The sequence below is a fragment of the Physeter macrocephalus genome, chromosome 12 (genome assembly GCF_002837175.3).
Source record: "Physeter macrocephalus isolate SW-GA chromosome 12, ASM283717v5, whole genome shotgun sequence".
NCBI classification, from domain to species: domain Eukaryota; kingdom Metazoa; phylum Chordata; class Mammalia; order Artiodactyla; family Physeteridae; genus Physeter; species Physeter macrocephalus.
Genome location: NC_041225.1, coordinates 50,138,393 through 50,163,484, shown reverse-complemented (window position 1 = coordinate 50,163,484; position 25,092 = coordinate 50,138,393). Strand labels below are relative to the sequence as shown.

The window sequence follows — 25,092 nt, the reverse complement described above, 5'->3', positions numbered from 1 at the left end:
TGAAAATGAATGAAGTGAGCCTATTATTTCAAGGAAACAACTGACAGTATTTCTTCCAAATTAAAAAATTTTCTCTCAAGCAAAAAGTAGAATTTTGGAAAACTTGTATCCAACACTACCTTGATAGTTTTCCAATACAGATTTTCCTGATGAAATACGTGGTGATATTAATGAATGTGATTTTCTGATATTGTATAATAAAACGAGTCAACATTTGGAAGATCTACAAAGCTCAGGGAACTAATGTTTTCTTAGTTGATCATGCATGGGTAAAAAGATCCATCCAAAGTGAATTTCAATGATACAGCATATAAAAAGTTCACTGATATGGTTTGAGATTCCTCACTACAACAAACCTTTAAGAAAATATTACTTGTTGAGTGTTGATGTAGTATCAGAGTAGAATAATCACAATCATCCAAAAAATGTATTAAAATACTCTTCCTGGGGGCTTCCCTGGTGGCGCAGTGGTTGAGAGTCCGTCTGCCGATGCAGGGGACACAGGTTCGTGCCCCGGTCCGGGAAGATCCCACATGCCGCGGAGGGGCTAGGCCTGTGAGCCATGGCCGCTGAGCCTGCGCGTCTGGAGCCTGTGCTCCGCAACGGAAAAGGCCACAACAGTGAGAGGCCCGCGTACCGCAAAAAAAAAAAAAAAAAAAAAACAACTCTACCTTTTAAAATTATGTACCTGTGTGAGGCCTTATTTTTTACTTTAACCAAAATATAGCATAACAATTGAATGCAGAAAGCAGATATTAGAATACAATTTCCACTAACCCAGACATTAAAGCTACTTGCAAAAATGTAAAACAATGCCTTTTTCTCACTTTGTTTTGAAAAATAGTTTTCATTAAAATGTATTTTTTATGTTAAAATGTATTTGGTTTACTTCTAGTTTTAAATGAATAAATATGTATTTTAAATTTTTATTTTAATTTCTAACATGGTAAATATCGATAAATACAACCTACAGAAAGAAATCTCTTTGGGTACCTGAGATCAAAAAGTTTGAGAACTGCTGTAACAGAGAATAAATTGCATGCTTCCCTAAAAAGCTATAAATTATTTATGAGTGAAATTGGATTTTTTTTCTTTCCTCTTTATTTCTCATAACATTTATACTAATATTTACATCACCTTAAAAGAAAGGAGCATAACTTAAAAGCAATTCTGGGACAAAAAGCAGTTACAATGAACATAGCTACTGATACTACCTTAAGTATCAAAAATAAAGCTTATCATAAAAAACAAAGGCTATTTTCAAAATTAACCACTTACTTCTCCACCAAGAACTCTGGCCAGTAAGAAAATTGTTAATGAACCAAATATCCAAATGGTTATAATCCATGAGACCACCTTAAGAGAAAAAAAATTCGTGCAGTTAATATCTGTGTACCAAATAAGCTGATAATTTCCCACGAACTCAATCCTCTACCATATAAGATATTTTGGTATACCCAACTTCAGGTCATAGAGAGTTTGGGTTCCCAGGTAAAACTTAATAAGAATATAAATGGGTAATGTAATTTTATATCCAAATTGAAAATTTAGCAATGATCAATTGCCTAAGGAAACCTTAGTATTTTATAATCTATAATAAAATAACTGCAAAGAAAGACCAAACTGTTGACTCCCAACCCCTGCTTTATAGCATTTTGGAAGGTAACTTCATCTGTGAAACAAGTTACCAGTCTTCTCGAGAGGTCGCTAAAATTTACATTAATTACACATTTATCCAAGTAATAGAATGTGGATGATAATTCAGACAATTTTAACTCCTGAGACTTGACATAGTAATGATACATGCATATATTTCCAAGTTCTGTCTGCTTGGGGCAGGGGGTCTAGAAATAATGACACCCAGTAGCAACATAAGCACACTTATTGCCCAGATCCTGGTTTCTAAATATTCCCCAAAAGGCACTAGGACTCTCTAGAAAAATGATTGATTCCAGGGCTGGGACAGGGACAATAAAAGGTGAGCCCAGAACACTCTGTGGAGTCAGAAAGAAAGGAATTACTCAAAAAAAGATGGGGATATGTCAAAAGGATACAGAAGCTAACCTGAAGGAGCTCCCAACGGCTAAAACTGCAACAATCTGAGCAATAAAATAAATGATAGTACTGGATTATAGTCCAGAAAATAAAATAAGTATCCATGAGTCCATACTGACAAAAATAAATGAATGATTAAGTAATGGCAAAGAAACATTCTATGGAGATAAGAATCTTCTGTTTTTAGCCTTAGAACACTTTGTTCAAATGAAAGATTATATAAAATAGATAAAATTCATATAGAGATGTTCTACATGAAGGGTTGGTGGTAGGAGACCAGAATCCCCATTCAACTTCTTCAATGGTCCTTATACTTGCAACAGAATACTTGATATGAACTACTGATCCAAGGTAAATATTAATAGGACCAGTGTTATATAACGTTAAGGGTCTTGCTATGGAGAGAACACTCTGGATTATCCGGTGAGCACTAAATGTAATCACAACTGTCCTTTAAAAAAGGAGGCAGAGGGAAATTTGACTACAGTAGAGAAGGCAATGTGACAAATGGAAGCAGATTGCAGTGATGCAGCCAGAAGTCAAGGAATGTTGGCAGCCTCTAGACATGGGAAGAGGCAAGCAACAGACTGTCCTGGAACCTCCAGAAGAACCAGCCCTGCTGACATTTTGATTTTAGCCCTTTAAGACTCAATTTGGGTTTCTGACTTTCGGAACTGTCAAAGAATAAATCTGCATTGTTTTAAGCCACTAAACTTGTGGAAATATGTTATAGTACAAAAGGAAACTAATTCATTTCCAAATCACTCTGTGGTAAAGAGTTATTTTTTACTCCCCTAAAGCCTTAAACTAGGGATAAGGGAATGATATGCATGTGCCGTATTTTGATGATAGAGATAAAGCCTCTGAGAATAGGACAAAGTATTATAAAAAAACAAATACTGATGGAATTCTTGTCATCATTTATTAAAAAGCTTACTTTAAAAAACAGAACTAAAAATGAATAAAAGACAAGAACATGAGTATTGTGTTTCAAACTCTATCCTTTGGAGAAATCAGAAAGGGTATGGGCAGCTGGGAGCAGTCCCAACCATTTTACCCACTTGCCATACAAATACTAATACTTTTTATGAGAATGATGATGTAGAAGAGTTTGGAAATCATTAATCCAAGGCACTCCCCACTTATTTAATTAAGAACAGCTTGCAGGGATAAACAAGTGAGAAATAATGGGTAAAGCTAAAGCATTTCTCAAACATGAAGTACTACAGTTAATATTTGGCTATTTTCAATTTTAAAATCTTAAAACTATTTAGAATTTGTGAAAAGTAAGATATACTTACCCTAAACTGTCCATATAATGATATCATGGAAAAGAAAAGAACAACAGCCAGAGGACCCCAAAAGTCAGGATTGTCTCTCACCACTTGTCTATTAAAACCAAGTGATGGCATTGGCATCAAAACACATCGAATTTTGTAGTAAATATCCTTTAGGTCGATATCCAATTCTTCCCTATAATTTTAAAATAAAAATTCTTAAAAAGCACACACTTCTGAATACTGAGACAGTTGCAGCAGAATTTAAGAAAAGTTTAAATATAACATTATAGTCACCACAGATCAACAAAACATTTGCATTTGAAGTACCACATTTCATGGTTCCATGATGAACATTTTCATCATTTCAACATCTCTAAAGTTGGGATGCATCTCACAATAGCTGGTGTCTTACAACTGTTGTCAGTCTGGAGTGAAGCCAAGTGCTTCCAAGATCTGCCTTTCCTTTTGCCAGTCTCCTGGAGGCACTATCAATTTGGGACTTTAAATAAAATTCTCTGCTTGAGACTTTTTGGGACCATACTGATAAATCAGACTGCAATCCTATATTCTCACAGACACTTTTTCTTCCAACACCCCACCCACCCAGTGCCAAACAGTCAAGAAAACTTCCTTGCTGTCTCTTTTTGTATGGTAGGTTATTTCTCATTTATCCTTACACTAAGGAGATAAGATAACCCTTTGATGTCCTAGCTTTATGCTGTCTTAGGTACTTTTTCTGTTTTATCAATAAACGTGAAATAATTGCATCTTATAATCCATACCATCTTAGATGTGATGAAATCCGGTATATTAACATTAAGAAACAGGATGTTTTAGCACTTGATCTACCAATAATTACTACAGCGAATAACTTGGCAATACCTTGATTTTACAAAGCTATAGGTTCTTCTTTCCAAAATTGTTAAATTCTTCACCTTTTTTCCCCAAGTGATACATAATCACTTAAAAATTTTCAAGTACTATGAAGAAAGTGAAAGTACCCCTATAGTCCTCCCAGTGGTAGCTCTAGAATTTCTATATGGGAGAGAGTTTGGAGGGGTAATCTTTTTGGAAATCTTAAACTGAACTTCCACAGCACGCACCACCTTGCTTTTTTACGTACATTATATGTTCACTTCAGATAACTATAGACCCAGGTAAGTCCTAACAGTTTGGAGTATATTTGTGTGTGATATAGGATTATGATTCTTTTAACTTTTGCCATTCAGTAGGTTAAAAATATTCTCTCATTATTTCAGTTTTACGAGTTACAGTTGACCTTGAACAACGTGGGGGTTATGGGTGCCACCCTCAGTCAAAGATCCACATATAATTTTGACTCCCCCAAAACTTAACTACTAATAGCCTATTGTTGACCAGAAGCCTTACCAATCACATAAATAGTTGATTAACATATATTTTCTATGTTCCATGTACATCTACATATACTTTATGCATTCATGACATACCTTTTTCTTAATTTTTTCGATACTTCTAGGCTACATGGTTTGTCTGCGAGTTTTTTCACATTGTTGCAAACTCAAAAAAATTTTCCAATGTATGTATTGAAAATAATCTATGTACAAGGAGACCTACACAGTTCAAACCTGTGTTGTTCAAGGGTCAACTATAACAGTAAAACTGAAAATAGCTAAAACTTTTGACCAAAAAGGTTAAGATTTTCTATACCTGTCTTAAATAATATGAAAAAATACAATCATCCCACAGACTAGCTCTAAAAACCAAAAAATACATATTATTTTTACATACAAGAGTGGCTTGTTATCTTCAGGGTCATCATCTTCAACTTCCAAAAGCCAACCATATCCTCTTTGTCTCAGAAATGTAGTAGCTGTAGACTCTTTGATAAAATCTCCACCAAGGTTTAACTTGACCTCTGGGGATGCTATTGAACCACTGAGATCTTAGGAGAAAAGAGGACAAAACTATAAACCAAGGTAAAATGTGTGAATCCTAACCAACATGAGCATATATCCAACTAAATAATTATCACTTGAAGATCTCTACATATGAACATCTGCTACTGCATACAGTCTTTGTATTTTATAGTTGACAGTGCTAAAAACAAGACAGCAGGCCCAAAATGGAGTCACTTATGCTAAGTCTCATGTCACCAAACCACGACTTAATTACAGTTTTGGCCTCTCCCAGAAACAGAATCTTAAACTACAGGAATCACCTGGTCGGCACTAGTGAGGTAATCTGCCTGACAGACCCCTGCAATCTCCTAAAGGAAAGTGACCTTGCCATAACCAACCCACTTTTGGCTAGTATAACTTCCTTGTCCCACTTCCTTCTGCCTAAAGTCTTTCATTTTGTACAGCTCCTCAGAGCTCCTTTCTATGTGCAAAATGGGATGCTGCCCATTCAAGAATCACTGAATAAGCCAATAAAATCTTTAAAAGTTACTCAGTTGAATTTTTTTTCAGTAATGATATCTAAAAACCACTTTTTATTTTTAAAACAAGAAAATGAAAACGAGAGAGGTGAATTCACATGAAAGGTTTCACATCTAACTAGCTAGCCTTGTACCAGAATCTAGACTTATAACTGTAACTTTAAAATTTAAATGGGATATATACAAAATATATTACAGGATATCACTTTGGTTTTTTTGTTTGTTTGGTTTGGTTTGGTTTTGGCCGCACTGCGAGCCTTGTGGGATCTTAGTTCCCTGATCAGGGACTGAACCGAGGCCCAGCAGCAAAAGAACAGAGACCTAACCACTGGACCCCCAGGAACTCCCAACAGGATATCATTTTGGATTCTCTTCATTATTATGTACATTATGTGCTTCAGAACAAAGTGATGTATAAATTCTTTTTAAAGGCATTACATATTTATATATACAAACCATTAGACATAATTATTTGCTAAAGGAAAACCGCAGATAACTTCCCCTACTTTTTCATATATTTATTCATACATTATTTCTTTTAAAACCAAATATCTATGCTAAGTGCCTCATATATTAATGCTTAGTTCTGGATAAATCTGACTAGTAAGAGTTTCCTGCTATTTCAGCTAACTTTTTTTTCTTTATATAATTACATCATTTATCTTTAGTTTTGGCAAAATAAAGGTTGTTGGGTTATTTTTAGGTCAATTCTAAAAAGCAGTGAAGGGCTTCCCTGGTGGTGCAGTGGTTAAGAATCCGCCTGCCAATGCAGGGGACACGGGTTCGAGCCCTGGTCCAGGAAGATCCCACATGCTGCAGAGCAACTAAGCCCATGTGCCACAACTACTGAGCCTGCATGCCACAACTACTGAAGCCCGCATGCCTAGAGCCCATGCTCTGCAACAAGAGAAGGCATCGCAATAAGAAGCCTGCACACCACAACAAAGAGTAGCCCCCGCTTGTCGCAACTAGAGAAAGCCCGCGTGAGAAGACCCAACACAGCCAAAAATAAATAAATAAATAAATTTATATAGATTAAAAAAAAAGCAGTGAAGAGACTCTGTTATCCACATTACAAAATAAATTCCACTCACAGTCTGTACCAGTGCCTTAGAGGTTACAGATAATCACAGTAGTACATATGTCAAAATTTCTGGTCGAAAAAAAATTGGGAATAGTAAAGGACTTGCTTGAGGTCATACAGGAATTAATAAAAAAGCACACTTGTTGGACCAGACAACATGCACTAGTAAACAACCATCAATGTTGTTAACTAGAAGTCACAAGACTGGAGTGATACTTTAGAAAACAATTTCGGCAACAGCAAACCAGAACACTCAACACAGACTCTCCTTTCCTGGAGATCCTATACAGTAGAAGGAAGAGCTTAATTTGCACATTACCCTAAATTCTAGGTTAGCTTTTGAGAACTGCCATTAAAAAATTTTGGCTTAAACTTCAATCAATGAGTGGATCAATTATGAGTCACATAATGATCTGGTTCTGACAACTCCTGCGATTAATTATAATAAAGTTTGCGTTCTGAAGCTAAGTCCTAGCTAAGCTACTAATTAATACAGCAAATCATTAATGTCTTCTGGTCTCCAGTTTCCTATTCAAAGTTCTCTCCAGGTTTAACATTACATGATTCTAAAAAGCTTTTATAGTTTAGTTTATTCAGCTAGAGATAAAATGCAAGTACTTTTGAATTCACTGTCCTTCCCTACTTAAAGCTTAAAAATAGTCCCTATAGATGCTAATTGCCATAGAATCTTGTGATTAAAATATTCTCTCAAAATTACTTTCTGCTTCTTTGTCTTACTCTAAGTTGAAAATGAAAGAGTTGAAACTTAACTAAAATTCTACTTCCAATAGGTACAAAGAGTGCCTTTCTTGATTTAACAAGAGGAAAACTTAGATCAGGAAGTCATTAGTATAGCAGTGACATTAAAGGTTTTGGAACTATAAGGCAGGAAAGGACCTTAACAACTGTTTCCTGGCCTCCAGAAAAGACTGCACTTAAAGTCCTTAATCTAAACCAAAAAAGGATATATAAATTATAGTGCTAAGGAGTGCTGTGAGAAAGAATTGTCTATGTTTAGCAGTTTTTCATAGCAGGGATGCAGAACCTCAAAAAGACACCTTTAGCTTATAATTTTGTGGTGTTTTCCATTCTATGCAAAGAAGGAAAACATCATGGACATATGTAGGAGAATGCTAGAAACAGCAGTCTGACAAATCACCCAGTTCCCCCAAGACACAATTACATGTGAGTTAAAAAAAAAAAAAGCAACAGAAAAGTAAAAAAACTTAGTAGTTAGCCTAATACGTGATCAAGTTAACACATAAAAAATAATGTCAGAAGACAATGAGAAATATTCCAAAAAAAAAAAAAAAAAAAAAAAAAAAAAAAAAAAAAATCACTCCAGGAGCACAGCTGTCTTACATTAAACAACAGTAAGAACCAGCTAGCTTGATCGTCAACTCTAGGACAGGTGTTATAAAACACTAATCTTAAATTCCTTTCTTACTACACTATAATATTCTTGTCATTTTCTAAGTAAAAAAACAACATAAAGATAATAATAAATATAAGTGGTTTTAAGAGGAAATAATCTTTTTTTTTTTTTTTTTTTTTTCCCGGTATGCGGGCCTCTCACTGTTGTGGCCTCTCCCGTTGCGGAGCGCAGGCTCCGGACGCACAGGCTCAGCGGCCATGGCTCACGGGCCCAGCCGCTCCGCGGCAGGAAATAATCTTTGAAAGAAATCTTAAAAATGTTTCCACTACTGTTTGGGTTCGGAGTGAGGAAAGAATATCAGTAAGTTTCAAATTTTATTAAAAGCCACCTGGAAAAACTGCAGAACAAAACTTAACAGTAATTTTCCCTCCCTTTCAACTCAAGTGTATTACTGGGTGAGGGATCTTTTCTCTGAATCTTCTCCTCAGGCAGCCTGAGAACTTCACTTTGAAGAATTCAGTCAGTGTAGTATGATAGTATACTCAGGGTGAGATTTACTGATCTGCCCCTACAAAAGTTCTAGATTTCTAGGGCTCCCCTGGTGGCGCAGTGGTTGAGAGTCCGCCTGCCGATGCAGGGGACACAGGTTCATGCCCCGGTCCAGGAAGATCCCACATGCCGCGGAGCGGCTGGGCCCATGAGCCATGGCCGCTGAGCCTGCGCGTCCGGAGCCTGTGCTCCGCAAAGGGAAAAGTTCTAGATTTCTATGAAAGAAGAGTAATCTGCAATGAACATGAACATTTTTGTTGGTACTTGCCAACTTCTTATATACATGAATGAGCGTTTTCTTACTTAACAAGCAACCAAGAGCAAGACAAAAATAATTCCATTTTATTTGAATGAAAATGAAATGAAATCCATGTGTGCTTAAATCTAAACCAGAATTGACTATTTGTGCAGCAAAATAAAACAAACACGTTTCATACTAAAGGGACAAATTCCACTGTTCCATTTTAGTTATAAAAACATTTTGATGCGTATATAGGCCAATGAAAGAGCTCAAGAAACCAAAGCAAGTATATAATGATTTTATAATTCCTAGACGTATATTGGAGTTGATTGTTACTCCATGAGAAAAAATTTTAAAGCCTTGTATAAAATTGTGTCCTAGATTTTATATATATATATATATATACTTTTTAATTTTTTATTTATTTTTGGCTGTGCTGCGTCTTCATTGCTGCGCGCGGAAGTGCCTTCTCTAGTTGCGGCGCACAGGCTTCTCACTGCGGTGGCTTCTCTTGTTGCAGAGCATGGGCTCTAGGCACACGGGCTCAGCAGTTGTGGCTCACGGGCTTAGCTGCTCCGCAGCATGTGGGATCTACCCAGATCAGGGCTCGAATCTGTGTCCCAGGCATTGGCAGGCAGATTCTTAACCACCGCGCCCCCCAGGGAAGCCCCTAGGTTATATTTTTATTCATATCATTTTGGTTTACGATTTCAGTAGCTTTACTATTCAATATTGCCAGTTAATTTTCATATTGCACATAATATTAATTAAACTCAATTACATCTCCTGAGCCTACCTTTAGAAAAATCAAATCCCATTTTGGCATAAATCAGTTATCTAACAGAAATTTCTTTTATTTGCCTTATGAGTCTTTTAAGTTTTATTTTGAAATAATTATAGATTCACAGGAAGTTGCAGAGAGGTTATATGCACCCTTCACCCTGTTTCCCCCAATGGTACCATACCATCATATGTACTGTCAAAACCAGGACACTGACACTGATACAGTTGATAGACCTTATTCAGATTTTACCAGTTTTAAGTGCACTTATTTGTGTGTATGTGTGTATAGTTCTATGCAATTTTACCACATTTATAGATTTGTGTAATGCCTTACAAGTTTAAAATTTATGAAAAGAAATAGATTAATTTTTTTAAAAGATAAATCTTGCTTAACTACCTGTTTTCTTCCCAAGAAAGGATGACTAAAAAGTCATTTCCAATTTTCAAACAGGGAAGAAAAGCTATTCTTGCACCCATTATATATCATATATTGTACTTCTTGAGCACATTCTATAGAAGATACTTGTGATAATATCTATCTGGATATAATTTTTTTTAAATCAAGTAGGAAACTTTTAAAGAGGAAAAACTAAAGATTCCTCTATCAACACTACTAAATTATATTAGAAGTGACATCTTTCCTGGGGAGGGGGACTGTCACACAAAGTAGGCTAAATGGACACCTTAACAGAGTAACAGAAAATTATTGTTTACTCAAAAAAGCCTATTAATACAAAAATTATTGCATTATTATGCCTACAAATTACTGATCACAATAAAGTATTATGAGTTGTATATACTATAATTTTTATATAGGAGTGTCTTAGTCTGTTTAGGCTGCTATATAACAAAATACCATAGACTGGATGGCTTACAAACAATAGAAATTTGTTTCTCACAGTTCTGGAGGTTGGAAGTCTAAAGTCAGGGTGTCAGCATGGTCAGGTAAGGGCTCTCTTCTGGCTAGCTGACTTCTCCTTGTGCCCTCACATGGCAGAAATGGGTAGGGAGATCTGTGAAATCTTTTTTATAAGAGCACTAATCCCATTTATGAGGGCTCCATCCTCATGACCTAAGTACCTCCCAAAGGCTCCACCTCCCCACTGGACATTAGGATTTCAACATATGAATTTTGGGGGACACAAACATTCAGACCATAAAAAGAGGTAAAAACACTGAGGAAGGCTGAGCTCAAAAAGCAGTATATTGAGCCCAGTCCTCTTCTGTAGACTTATACAATCAAGTGTCAGCTTAACATTGTAGTTATTTCAAAAGCATCTAAAACTCAATATTCCAAAACTGATTTCCTGATATTTAAGGTCTTCCTCCAGTTTCTTATTTCACTGAATAGTACCACTAATCCCATCCAGCACTGTAAACCAGAAGTTTAATCATCCTTGACAGTTTCCTTCATTCACATGCTCCCACACCATTCAACCACCACTAAATTCTATCGCTTTTACCCCTAAATATTTTTTGAACCTGCCCACTTTTCTCCATTTCTACCACCTGCACCATGCTAGTGCAAACTAACATCTCCTGTCTGTATGACTATAATGGTCTACTAACTCCTCTCCCTAGTCATTCTCTTTCCAATCCATTCTCACCTATAGCCAGAAGAATATTTTTTAAATGCAAATCTTTCACTCTCCAGTTTAAAATCCTTCAGTGGCCTCCCACTACTTTTTCAGCTCAAATCTAACAATCTCTACATGTTCTATCTACTTCTCCAGAAAAATTTTCTGCCTCCCTACCCACCATGACCCTATGCTCTAGCCATATTAAGCCTCTCAGTTCTTTGAATGAACCAGGATCCCTTGTATCTCAGGGACTTTGTACCTGGCTGTCTCCCCTAACTTCAGATAATTAAATGCCACCCATTCTTCAGTTCCTAGATATATTTTTTAAATATATAAATTTATTTATTTTATTTATTATTTTTGGCTGCTCTGGGTCTTCGTTGCTGTGTGCGGGCTTTCTCTAGTTGCGGCGAGCGGGGGCTACTCTTCCTTGTGGTGCAAGGGCTTCTCACTGCGGTGGCTTCTCTTGTTGCTGAGCACGGGCTCTAGGCAAGCAGGCTTCAGTAGTTGTGGCATGCGGGCTCAGTAGTTCTGGTGCACGGGCTTAGCTGCTCTGCGGCATGTGGGATCTTCCTGGACCAGGGCTCGAACCCATGCCCCCTGCATTGGCAGGCGGACTCTCAACCACTGCACCACCAGGGAAGTCCCCTAGATATACCTAGTTCAGGAAATTTTCCATGATCTCCCTGACTAGATTAGGTTCCTTTCATAGTCCCCTGGACTTTTCCTTCATAACATTTAACACTGTTTATAATAATGTATTTGTATGATTATTTGGATAATGTCTGTAAGTTCGCTGATGGGAGGGACTAAGTGTGTTTGTTGTAGTTTTGTTTTGAACACGTATCTCCAGTACCTATAACACTGCCTGGCCCATAGTAGGCAACCAACAAATGTGTGCTGGTTGGATGAATTAATTAATGTAAGGGCAAGTAGCTCCACAGAGCTTATATCAAGAAGAGATATTAGAGGTTTTTAATAAAGTAAATATACAAAATCAGATTTGCATTGTGTAAACATCATCTTAGCTGCACTGTGGAGGACTTATTTAAGTGGGGAGAGATTTGAGGAGGGAATATGGTCAGCAAAAAGTATAGATGAGAAATGGAAAGGACTTGAACTAAGGCAATGTCAGTAGAGAGGGAAGAACAGATTAATTATATAGCTATTCTGGAGCTATTCTGAAATAATTTGATGACCAACTGAATATGAGAAAGTGAGAGAGAGACTAGAGACAAGTTTCTGGCCTTTGGCAAAAGGAACTATATCACAAACAGTAAGTCATTTTCACTTTAGTACCTTTCTCACTTTCAACATTGGTTAATTAATCCACCAATAAATATTTAAGGATTACTTATTTCTATAACGCCCTGAGAGTGATATAAAGAAGTGATATACTTCAAGGAGTTCAAAATCCAATTGACAGTATATCCAAGCAATGGAATTTTATTCAGCCAGAAAAGGAATGAGTTACTGATTCATGCTGTAACATGAATGAACCTTGAAAGCATTATGCTGAGTGAAAGAAACCAGACACAAAAGGTCACATATTGTATTACCCCATTTACATGAAATATCCAGAATAAGCAAATCGATAGACACAGAAAGTAGATTAGTGGTTGCCAGGGACTGGAAGGCAGGGAGGGAAGAGAGAGTGACTGAAAATGGGTACAGGGTTTCTTTTCGGAGTGCTGGATATGATACAAAACCCTATTAGTCCTGTAAAACACACTCTTCTGTAGGTAAACGACAATGCCTATTGCCAACAGATTATAAGTGTCATAGGAGTAAAGAGACCTAAGCTATCAAAGAGGTGGTCAGGAAGGCTATGTGGAAGTAGAACTGGAATCTGGCCATGAGAGATAAGTGGATGAGCAGACAAGGAATAAGAAATCATTCCAAAGATGGGAGAAAATATCTGCAAATGATGCGACTGACAAGGCCTTAATCTCCAAAATATACAAACAGCTCATGAGGCTCACTATCAAAAAAACAAACAACCCAACTGAAAAATGGGCAGAAGACCTTAACAGACACTTTTCCAAAGAAGACATACAGATGGCCAGTAGGCACATGAAAAGATGCTCAACATCACTGATTATTAGAGAAATGCAAATCAAAACTACAGTGAGGTACCACCTCACACCAGTCAGAATGGCCATCATTAAAAAGTCTACAAATAACAAATGCTGGAGAGAGTGTGGAGAAAAGGGAACCCTCCTACACTGTTGGTGGGTATGTAAATTGGTGCAGCCACTATGGAAAACAGTATGGAGGTTCCTCAGAAAACTAAAAATAGAATTACCACATGATCCAGCCATCCCACTCCTGGGTATATATCCGCACAAAACTATAATTCAAAAAGATACATGCTGGGACTTCCCTGGCAGTCCAGTGGTTAAGACTTCGCCTTGCAATGCACAGGGTGCAGGTTCGATCCCTGGTCAGGGAGCTAAGATCCCACATGCCTTGGGGCCAAAAAAACAAAACATAAAACCGAAACAATATTGTAACAAATTCAATAAAGACTTTAAAAATAGTCCACATTAAAAAATCTTAAAAAAAAAAAGATACATGCACCCCTATGTTCATAGCAGCACTATTCACAACAGCCAAAACATGGTAACAACCTAAATGTCCATGGACAGATGAATGGATAAAGAAGATGAGGTACATATATACAATGGAATACTACTCAGCCATAAAAAGAATGAAATCATGCCATTTGCAGCAACATGGATGCAACTAGAGATTATCATACTAAGTGAAGTAAGTCAGAAAGAGAAAGACAAATACCATATGATATCACTTATATGTGGAATCTAAAATATGGCACAAATGAACCTATCTACAAAACAGAAACAGACTCACAGACACAGAGAACAGACTGTGGTTGCCAAAGGGGAGAGGGGTGAGGGAGAAAAGGACTGGGAGTTTGGGATTAGCAGATGTAAACTATTATATATAGGATGGATAAACAACAATATCCTACAAGCACAGGAAACTGTATTCAATAACCTGTAATAAACCATAATGGAAAAGAATATTTAAAAAAAGAATGTCTACATGTGTATAACTGAGTCACTTTGCTGTACAGCAGAGACTAGCACAACATTATAAATCAACTATTCTTCAATAAAAAAGAAATAAAATTTTTTAAAAAAAAGAAAGAAATCATTCCAAGGAAAAGAAAGGGCAGAGACAAAGGCATGGAAGCCCAAGGCTTATAAAAGGCACAGAGTTCAAAAGTTGTGGAAGATAGGTTGGGGACAAAGTGTTAAGAGAATAAGTATCAGGCAAAAAAACCCTAATTTTTTTAAACTTGTCTTTATAGGTAAGTGTTTCTTTATGCATGTTCTGTGGAATCTGGATCCTATGAGATGCCCTCCACAAAAAGCTTTTGATATTCACTAAGTTTGGAAAACCCTGCATACTAAAACCTCCATTTGGAGTTTCAGAATTAATATTGGCATATTAAAGGCTCTGGGAATTCTGCATTAAGGAAACTGGTTTAACTTAGCTTAACACATTATTTACCAAATTTTTGTCATGCAACCTTTCCCCTTTGGGAAACACTGCTGAAGGTCCTTCTGTAGATGACAGGAAGCAAGTCAAGTTCCAGCAGAACGGTAGGAACTGCTGGATGCTGAGGAAACAGGAAATAACAGAGATAGTTTAGCTGTGAAAGTAAGGAAAAAGGAAAGTAGTAGATTTAATTAAAAATTCTGTCAATTAGGAGGGGACCTGTGAGTGATGATAGTCATGGAAGAAACAGAGGAGAAATAAAAAATGCTAGAGAGAAAAACAAAGAAAGGTTCCAAAAGAGGCAAGAAGATATGCGAATAAAAGCACTAGTAGAGGCTTATCCTCGGAACGGAAGAAAGGTTTCCTTTAAGATTTGGAGGAAAGATGAATGTTTTGATATAGATAAAATGATCTTTAGAGGGAGAAAAATATGAGGATGGGAAAATGGCTATTGGGTGGCTTAGATCATCTTTCTTGGTTAGTTGTCTCTGTTCATGCCCTTTCCAACTACTTGTTGGACTTCTGTTGAACTAGTGTTGGCTTCGGTTCTAGCAGCACAACACCTTTATCTTAATCAAAAAGTATCATGTAGTCATCGAGCATTTTTTAAGTACCTGCTATATACCAGGCTCTGTGCTAGGCAGTGGGTATGATACTGGTAGACAGTAAAACACAGCTTCTAACCCAAGGGGATCATGGTCTAAATCAGCATTGTTTTAGGTCTGTGAAGATTGAGAAGTATAAAATACAGGGACTGCCTCGACCAATTATTGCATATGCATAATTTTTAAGTGAATGCTCTTCCCTCTTTTCAACCTGAAGAACTCTTCCTTTTCCTTCAAAATGTACCTCATCTGTCTCTGAAGACTTCCTTGATCCCTTCCTGCAGTTAACCACTTCCACATTTGAACCTTTTAAAAAAATTAATTAATTTATGTATTTATTTTTGGCTGCGTTGGGTCTTCGTTGCTGTGCGCGGGCTTTCTCTAGTTGTGGCCAGCGGGCGCTACTCTTCTTTGTGGTGCACAGGCCTCTCATTGCGGTGGCTTCTCTTGTCGCGGAGCACGGGCTCTAGGTGCGTGGGCTTCAGTAGTTGTGGCACGTGGGCTCAGCAGTTGTGGCTCATGGGCTCTAGAGCGCAGGCTCAGTAGTTGCAGCACACAGGCTTAGTTGCTCCACAGCATGTGGGATCTTCCCGGACCAGGGCTCAAACCCATGTCCCCTGCACTGGCAGGCGGATTCTTAACCACTGCACCACCAGGGAAGTTCCTGAACCTCCTTTTTATAGCATTTATTACGTATGATGAATTTTTTAAAATCCCATTCTTATTAAGTCATTTCTTGGTTAGGGACTTCCTCATATACAGTCCCTTGCAAATGGACATACTCCATCCTACATATACAAAACATTACCTATCTTTCAAAATTTGGCAAAATATGACCAATATTAAACTGTCCCTGATCTTTTACCTATAAAAAATTTCCTCCTCTTTTTGTTGATCTTTCATAATATTCTAAATCAGTGCCTCTCAAGCTTTAATGTGCTTATGAATCACTTAAGGATGATCTTGTCAAAATGTAAATTATGATTAAGGCAGATTCTGCATTACTAGAGCCCAGTAATGCCAATATTGCTGGTCTGTGGAAATAAAGCAGGCAAAGAATTACTTATTTGTGTGATACAAAATAAAGTCAAAGGACTGCCTTAAAGACTTCTATATTATACTTAACGGTATCATTACATTTTTTTTTTTTGGCTGCGTCTGGTCTTCATTGCTATGTGCGGGCTTTCTCTAGCTGTGGTGAGTAGGGACTACTCTTCGTTGTGGTGCGCGGGCTTCTCATTGCAGTGGTACATTCTTGCATTTATACACATGCATTTAATTACTGCTTTTGGATGCAGTTTTACACCACAGAACTGAATATTAAGTCTGGATTTCATTATTCATTTATTTATTCATTTACTAGCTTATTCACATAGTCTACGTTCTTTTTTTAAAAAATTTATTTATTTTTTTTTAGTCTACGTTCTTTTAACTTGTACTTATGGACCTTGCTTTTATACACATTACCTTAAGTAATTTTCACAATATTCTTATAAGTGTGATTTTCATTTTATGGATGAAAATGTGAGTTTATAGAAGCTATGTAATTTGGTCAATATCACATAGCTTCTGTAAGAGTCAGAACTTTAACTGAAGTCTTCTGGCTCTAAACCAGTAATTTTTTAGTTATACCATCCAAAATGTGCTACGTTTTAGAGTCTCCTATTGTCATAGGAGATAAAAGAAAGCAGAAATCATTTATTCCTTCAACAATTACTTTGTGATGTTAATAGTCTGGGTTCTGTGCTAAGTGCTGGGATATAGAAAAGATTAGGGACCTTTCTGTTTCTGAGGAACAGTTAAGCAAAGTTTCAGCAAGAAAGGAGTATTTGAATTCAGCCTTAAGTTTCATCTTGGGGTAAGAAGGAGAAAAGCATTCTAAGCATGAGGCCTGCATACACATAGGTATGGAGACAAACACCAAGGCCCATTTTAGAACAAAGGACATGTACAAATTAGTAACGATAAGTATCACTGAGAAAGAGACTTGGACAGAATCTAGAAGCAAGGTATACAATAAAACCTCTACAAGCTGAAAACATCCATGGTTAGATAAACACCGTAAGAGGGAAAAAGCAAGAATTTACATGACACGCTTAGGAACCAGAGAAGAAACTTCGTGTTGCAGAGTCAAATGTTTATGTTAGAGAACAGTAAAAAATAACCGTGGCACCAATTAATACTGAAACCCAAAGCAGCAGCAACACTGCTAACAAATACTGAGCACTTAACTCTTCCAGGTGTACTAAGCGCTTTGCATTTGTAAAATGTTTGAGCACTTGGGTATTATTATTCTCATTTTATGTATATGAAAACTGAGGGTAAGAGAGATTAAGTAACTTGCCCAACATCACATAGATAGTATTTGGTAAAGACAGGATGCAAATCCAGGACTCTATACTTCAGATACACTATTCAGTTTACAAAGATATATGTAAGACGCATCATGGTTTAGTATAAAGAAATCTTAGGAGACAGAACACTAGCTCTTAATTCCAGATCCTTCATGTGGAGGTTACTGAACTTCTCTAAGCCTCAGGTTCACTATAAAACACAGGAATAATAAAGCTCAGCAGGATTCTTAGAAAGACCAAACAAGCCGTTTGCTTAAAATACTGTAAATTAAACTGTATAATGTTATAAACTTGAGGGTATTATTATACAAATATCTATCCTTGTCTGTATATCCCTGGATATACAGGGAGTCTATACATTCTTGGAGGCTATACGGAGAAGTTTGAATAAATCTTATGGATTTTACTTATTCCAGGTTTCTTGATTTAGTATATGGAGTCAATGGATTAGCTTGTTATATTATTGTCAGATTTCTTAGGCATATTTAAGAAAGATAATTCCTGGAGGAAGCGGGGATATTAGAACTATAAACACAGATATATAAGTCTGAACAAACATCAGGTTGTGCTACACAAATTTTTGTGTATACAGACAATTTTTTCTTAAAGTCTGGAAAACTATGGTTGGTTATTCCTCCCCAAGCACTAGGCTACCAAATGTAGATGAAACAAACTAAAATATTTTGGGTTGCTATATTTCACCAAATTTCCATATTACATTTAAATGTATCAGCTATGTTCTCTATGATAAAAATTGTATTTTGCATTTTACTATAACCAAAACTACAGTACTATTTTTTTTAAAATAACGCCATTCAAAAACCAAAATGAGGAAAGCAAAACAGAAAAAGGGAAAGCAAGCTATAGTAACTGATGCATTACAAAACTCGATTTCTCAGGAAACACACTAGGTCCTTCTTTAGAATGAAATTTCTATAGTTAAGTATAACTTATTTTTCCATATCCAGCAGTTAAGTCTGGTCACTGGAAAATTACTGGTATACAAAATCTAACAAAAGTAGCAGAGAAAGATTTCAGTTACAAAGAGTCTGGTAAAGTACATAGAAAAGGAAGAAAACAAATTCTCCCGTTCTGTAGAAAAATCTCTCCAGCACAAATGCTTCCTCAAAACAGTACATAAAGAAATCTGGAAAGCAACTGAAACTTCTTGTAATCCAGCTGGGTGTTCCCAAATATATCTGGATCTACTTCTCTGAATATTGAGGTCAAACACCATAAAATAGGAGGAAAACTGGAACGTTGGCAAGATACCAGGTTCCATAAAAACCACAAACTCCTCGAGGGAAGTTAGTATTTGCAGCGCCTAATTTAACCTCAGCAAAAAATTATGTGCTGATAAATAACAAAGCAACAAGCTCTCGTTCCTCGTTCTCATTCTTTGACACCTAGCCCGGCCAATCTAACCATCCCTTTCTGAGCAACGCCAAGTCACTTCAGAAGTAAAATCTTGGGGTCCCGTGGGTGCCCTCGAGGTGGGTTAGTCCGCCAGAAAAACCTGTCACCAGACGGTGTAGCGAAAGCCAGAAGCTGACCGAGTCACTTGGGAAGTTCCCCACACCCCACCCTCGGCCACTCGGACCTCTCGGAAGGCCCGGCGGGAGCAGAGGGCTCGAGTCCCCCATGGGTCAGCTTCCTGCCTGTCCCCACCGGGCCACAACCGCCTCGGCCCCAGAAAGACACTGCCGCGTCCGCCCGGCGTCCCCCAGGGCGACGTACCCTCCCGGGGCTCAGTCTCACCTTCCGCGTCTGCTGAGGAGACAAAGGTGAAGTCCCCGTTAGTGGGGGAATACGCCGGGGGAGGGCCCGGCGGCTGCATCTTGCGGCCCCTCCGAGCCCGCGGCGGAGGAGGAGGCTGTGGCTGGGCCCAGGCCCTAAGGCGGCCGCGGCGCCGACCCGCACGCGCGCCCAACGGCGCGACCCGCAAGCCGAGATATGTAGGCTGGTAACGAGGTCGGAGACGAGCGCAGCTGGCCGGCGGGCTGCCCCTGAGGGTCCCCCAGCAAAGCCCTGGGTGGCTGCCGCCCAGAAACCACAACGCCGGCGCCCTGACAGGACCATAACAGTGACAGCGTCGCTGCGATTGGCTCTTTGTAATGTGCTCTCCCATTGGCTCCCGGAGAAAGGTTCTGATTGGCTCTCCCTGTTGTTGATTCCGGAAGTTTACCTAGCACAGGAAGTTCACTTGTAATTCGTGGAAAGCTCGAGTTTCCCACTTTTTTTGTTTCCCTTAAGTCTATTCTCTTCTGGCTTTTCTTTATTTCCTCTGCTTTTGTTAACTGGGCGGGTTAAAAAATTTTAGAACCGGGAATGTTTTTAGAGGTCAGCATTGGTCCTCACCGGTCCAAGATCCCAGGATTCCGTTTACCTTAGTCATTAATTAATTGTATAGTATCTTGACTTAAATTATATATCGTCTCTGAGACTCAGTTTCCTCACCTGTGAAATGAAGGGGGCTGGATTGGATACTAATAAAAAAGAAGATAAACTGTAAATTGCCACCCAAAGACTAGTGCTGTAGTCTAGCCACATTCCTTTCTGAGGGAGGTAATTGAGGCCAGAAAAGGTAAAGAAGGAACAGAAGTACCTAAATCTTCAGAATTCTAGTCCAATGCTCTTTTCTTTCTTTCTTTCTTTTTATAAACTTATTTATTTATTTATTTTTGGCTGTGTTTGGTCTTCGTTGCTGAGTGCGGGCTTTCTCTAGTTGCGGCGAGCCGGGACTGCTCTTCGTTGTGGTGCGGGGACTTCTTCTCATTGGGTGGCTTCTCTTGTTGCGGAGCACGGGCTCTAGGCACGCAGGCTCAGTAGTTGCGGCACATGGGCTCAGTAGTTGTGGCTCACGGGCTTCATTTCTCCGCGGCATGTGGCATCTTCCTGGACCAGGGCTCGAACCCGTGTCCCCTGCAGCCACCTGAAGCTAGAAGAGGCAAAGGATGGATTCTCCTCTTGAGCCTCCAAATTTCCATATTACATTTAAATGTATCGGCTATGTTCTCTATGATAAAAATTGTATTTTGCATTTTACTATAACCAAAACTACAGTACTATTTTTTTTAAACAACGCCATTCAAAAACCAAAACGAGGAAAGCAAAACAGAAAAAGGGAAAGCAAGCTATATTAACTGATGCATTACAAAACTCGATTTCTCAGGAAACACACTAGGTCCTTCTCTAGAATGAAATTTCTATAGTTAAGTATAACATTTTTCCATATCTAGCAGTTAAGTCTGGTCACTGGAAAATTACTGGTATACAAAATCTAACAAAAGTAGCAGAGAAAGATTTCAGTTACAAAGAGTCTGGTAAAGTACAGAGAAAAGGAGGAAAACAAATTCTCCCGTGCTGTAGAAAAATCTCTCCAGCACAAATGCTTCCTCAAAACAGGATAACATCTCAAAGTGTCACAAGTGATTATTATCGTGGGTGGCTTCTGTGCTTTTCTATATTAAGCTTTTCTATGTTCTCCAAATTTTCTGAAATTAGTATGTATTACTTTTTTTTTTTTTTTTTTTTTTTTTTTTTTTTTTTTGCGGTACGCAGGCCTCTCCCTGTGTGGCCTCTTCCGTTGCGGAGCACAGACTCCGGACACACAGGCTCAGCGGCCATGGCTCACGGGCCTAGCCGCTCCGCGGCATGTGGGATTTTCCCGGACCGGGGCATGAACCCGTGTCCCCTGCATCGGCAGGCGGACTCTCAACCACTGCGCCACCAGGGAAGCCCTGTATTACTTTTTTAATTAAAAAATATTTTATAAAGATAAATGCAGTTTAATTAGTTTCAAATGGTATAGAAATATATCCCATTCAGCGCTTGCTGTATTTTCTTCATTGAGCCACGAAGTAATTATCTCATTAATTACATACAAAAATGCTTTTGCAGAATCAGCTTTTTAAAAACTAGAAAATGGTATGTTCACTTTTCAAACATAAATAGCTTAATCCAGGACCATCCTCAATAAAATGTGGTGGATGAATTATTTTAGATACTAACCAGCAAGCCCTGATCATTTTTTCTCTCAAGACCTTTCTCAGTCAATAGTCCTGAGTCCATTGACCCAGATATCTAGAGCATCCGTGGTTGGGAGGGGGATGACCCTACTCCCTAGCTTCCGGAGGCTTTCCTGTAGCATTCAGGAAGTCTGAAATTCCCAATCTTCTGTGAGGAGATGGGAGAAGCAGAGAGAGAGCCAGTGTGTAAGGCAGGGGTGGAAAACATGCATTCAAAGGCTGAGATGTAAACTGCTGACTTGGAGCAAGGAACCATATCTTAGCAGTCTCCTGGCAGCAGGCAACCAGATGGCATCCACATTAGGAAACAGAAATTACACACCACCCGAGCCAAGTGTAACACTCAGGATGAGTATACCAGCGACAAGTTCCATCATAGGAGCTGAGCTGAGGAGAGGATTCTGATCCCCATTATTGCTATTAGAGGCAGAACTTAGACTACATCCCAGGAAGGAGAGAGGGAAAAAAAAAGTCAACAGGAGTTTTAAGTTGGAATATGACTAAACTATAGATCTGGATAGACTGAGGGCTCATTGAACTGGAGAAACTGACCTCAAAATGAGTAGATTAGCATTCTCCCATCAACTTCAATGGAGGTTGTATCAGACAGCAGCTTGATTTATAGAGAAATAAAGTTTGCATCTTTTCACACCTGAGTTTATAACTGTGAAATTCATACACTAAATCAAAGGCAGTAGAATCATTATAGACTCATTTCAAAATATTTCCATTGTAAAAATGGACTGATTGGTTTGTGCTTTACCTAAAGGAATTATTATATGACTAATGGTGGAATATTAGTTAAGCCTTGGCCTAACTGTCTTCTGTATACTCTTGCTTAAATTTTTAAATCACCTATGACGGAGAAGTAATCACAAATTTTTTATAGGCCACTAATCAAATTTACTTACCCAGATTCCTACTTGCCATCCCCTTACCACTCTTATTCAGAGAATCTTAAATTTGATAGAGATCAGAACTAATTCAACTTCCCACGTAAAGCAAATACTAACCTCCTAAAGAATTCATGACAATTAGCCGCTAAGATAATACGCAATGTGAAAAGGTACAACAGAACCCATTTCAGTGGGTTTAAGCAGAAAAGAACTTTATCGAGGATGTCAGATAACTCACAGAGTCTTCAGGAGGGTCCAGAGAACCAGGACTGGGAGGTTGTGCAAGCAAGAACAGGTGATTTCAGGGCTGGATTGCTCACTTGGCAACCCTACTGTCTCTGCCATTGGACACAGGCTCTGAAGGACACCAGAGCTGGAGCAACTGTGCTACTGCTTCCACAGCTGGATATCTCTTCGCTCTTTCACCAGGTTGGCTTTCACGTTGGCACCACGTTGGCTCCAGGTGCAGTCTCATATTGGCTTCCAATTGGCAGAACCCTGGGGGTAAGTACGCACTAACTTCAAGGGATGCTGTGAAAAAGGGTTTTTGGCTTCTGCTTTGGGAATGTGGGTTTCATAATTTGGGAAACTCCCCAATTATTGGAAGGGTGTTTTAAAATTAAAGGAGAGCAAAAACCATGACCAGTTACCCTAAAACCGTGCATTTTATCTTTGGGAGTCTTTGGCATTTTGAATGAAATACTGATTCCTTGTAAATAACATTTATTTGTCATAAGCATCTGAAACCTGCTCCTTCTTGCCTGTGCCACGCCCCTGCAGACATCTGAACACAGCTATCGAAACTCCTTAAAGTTATTTTTCTTCTTGACAAATATCTCCAGCTATTTCAAATGTGAATTTTAGCACAGGATTTCAGTCACCTTGAAAATCAACAATCTGTCCTCCCAAATTTAGTTTCTCTTACTAAAGCCTCTCATATATTAGTGTATCTGAATTATTAGACAGGCCAATTGTAAGGAGTGAGGATGGGGAATTATAGATTTTTAAAAATATATATTTTATATATATATATAGATAAAGCTGAGAATAATAGACATGATATACACCTACTTCGTAAAGGAGTTAGTTACTCAAGAAGGTTTGACCCTCCTTTATTAAGGCATACTAGGAAGTTGCCAAAAATGAATTGGCCCAATAGCTTCCCCTGCCACTGACTCTTTGGGCAGAAGACTAGCAAAATTCTAGAACGATTATTAGAGTTAGGAGTTACAGGTCCCCAGGGAGAAAAGTATTGTGACTTTCCTCCTCCCTCCCCATTAAATTGAGAGTGAAAAGCATGAGTATCTATAAATGTTTAGTCACCAAATAGCACTCAGGTGGTACTTTCAGATACAGTAGCTCAGATGATGTCAAACAATCCTGGAACAAGCTGGGGATTGTTTTACTGCTAAGAAGCTTAAGCCACCATTTTACTGCTAAGAAGCTTAAATGACTTGTTTTAGAAACAAGATGAAACCCACACTTGAACTCAGGTCTTTTGGCTCCAGAGCCCTAGGCGTTTCCACTTTGCCACACTCCCAGGAGAGTAAAGGGTGGGAAGAGACTAGGAGGAAAAGCAAAAGGCAAGGGACATAGCTCTTGGAACTTCTTCAAGATGCCAAGATTTCTAGTATGTTAACCATTCTAAATTCATTGAAAACACCTGACTGCAAATCCATTTGCAAAGGAAAGTGATGGGGCCACATGGAGGATGTGCATGAATGAATGTGGATATAATTTTGCTCCCTTTACCATGATAGTCTACTGTGGCTGCTGTAACAAAATACCATACACTGGATGGCTTAAAACAACAGAAATTTAATCTCTCACACTCTGGAGGCCAGATGTCCAAAATCAGCATCACTGGGCTGAAATCACGTTGTAAGCAGGACCATGCTCCCTCTGGAGGCTCAAGAGGAGAATCCATCCTTTGCCTCTTCTAGCTTCAGGTGGCTGCCCCCATTCCTTGACTCACAGCCACTCCAATCTCTGCCTCCATGGTCACACTGTCTTCTCCTTTTCTATCTCTTTCAAATCTCCTTCTGCCTCTGTTTTATGTGGACGCTTTTGACTGCATTTAGTGCTTACTCAGATAATCCAGGATTATCTCCCCATCTCAAGACCCTTAGTTTAATCACATCTATAAAGATACAACATTTACAGATTCCAGGGATTAAGACTTGATATATTTGGGTGGAGACTACAACCACATTTCTACACTTCCCCCCCTTTTTTTTTTTTTTTTTTTTTGGCGGTACGTGGGCCTCTCACTGTTGTGGCCTCTCCCGTTGCGGAGCACAGGCTCCGGACGCGCAGGC

At 38.5% G+C, this 25,092-nt stretch overlaps 1 protein-coding gene across 2 annotated transcripts in view; it reads right to left on the bottom strand.

Annotated features, from left to right (window-relative positions):
* Positions 1–19,932, bottom strand: part of YIPF4 (Yip1 domain family member 4) — a 29,017-nt gene extending 9,085 nt beyond the window's left edge. Inside the window, exons 1-4 of one of the 2 annotated variants that reach the window (XM_007102470.2) lie at positions 19,609–19,932; positions 5,106–5,259; positions 3,357–3,528; positions 1,279–1,356 (exon numbers count right to left, since the gene is read on the bottom strand). In XM_007102470.2, coding sequence (XP_007102532.1) covers positions 1,279–1,356; positions 3,357–3,528; positions 5,106–5,259; positions 19,609–19,687 — 483 coding nt within the window. In that variant the 5' untranslated portion in view covers positions 19,688–19,932. Of the gene's footprint in view, positions 1–1,278; positions 1,357–3,356; positions 3,529–5,105; positions 5,264–19,608 lie in introns of those variants that run through there. The other variant, XM_028496942.2, reaches the window with a different exon arrangement.
* Positions 19,933–25,092: the final 5,160 nt, after the last annotated feature.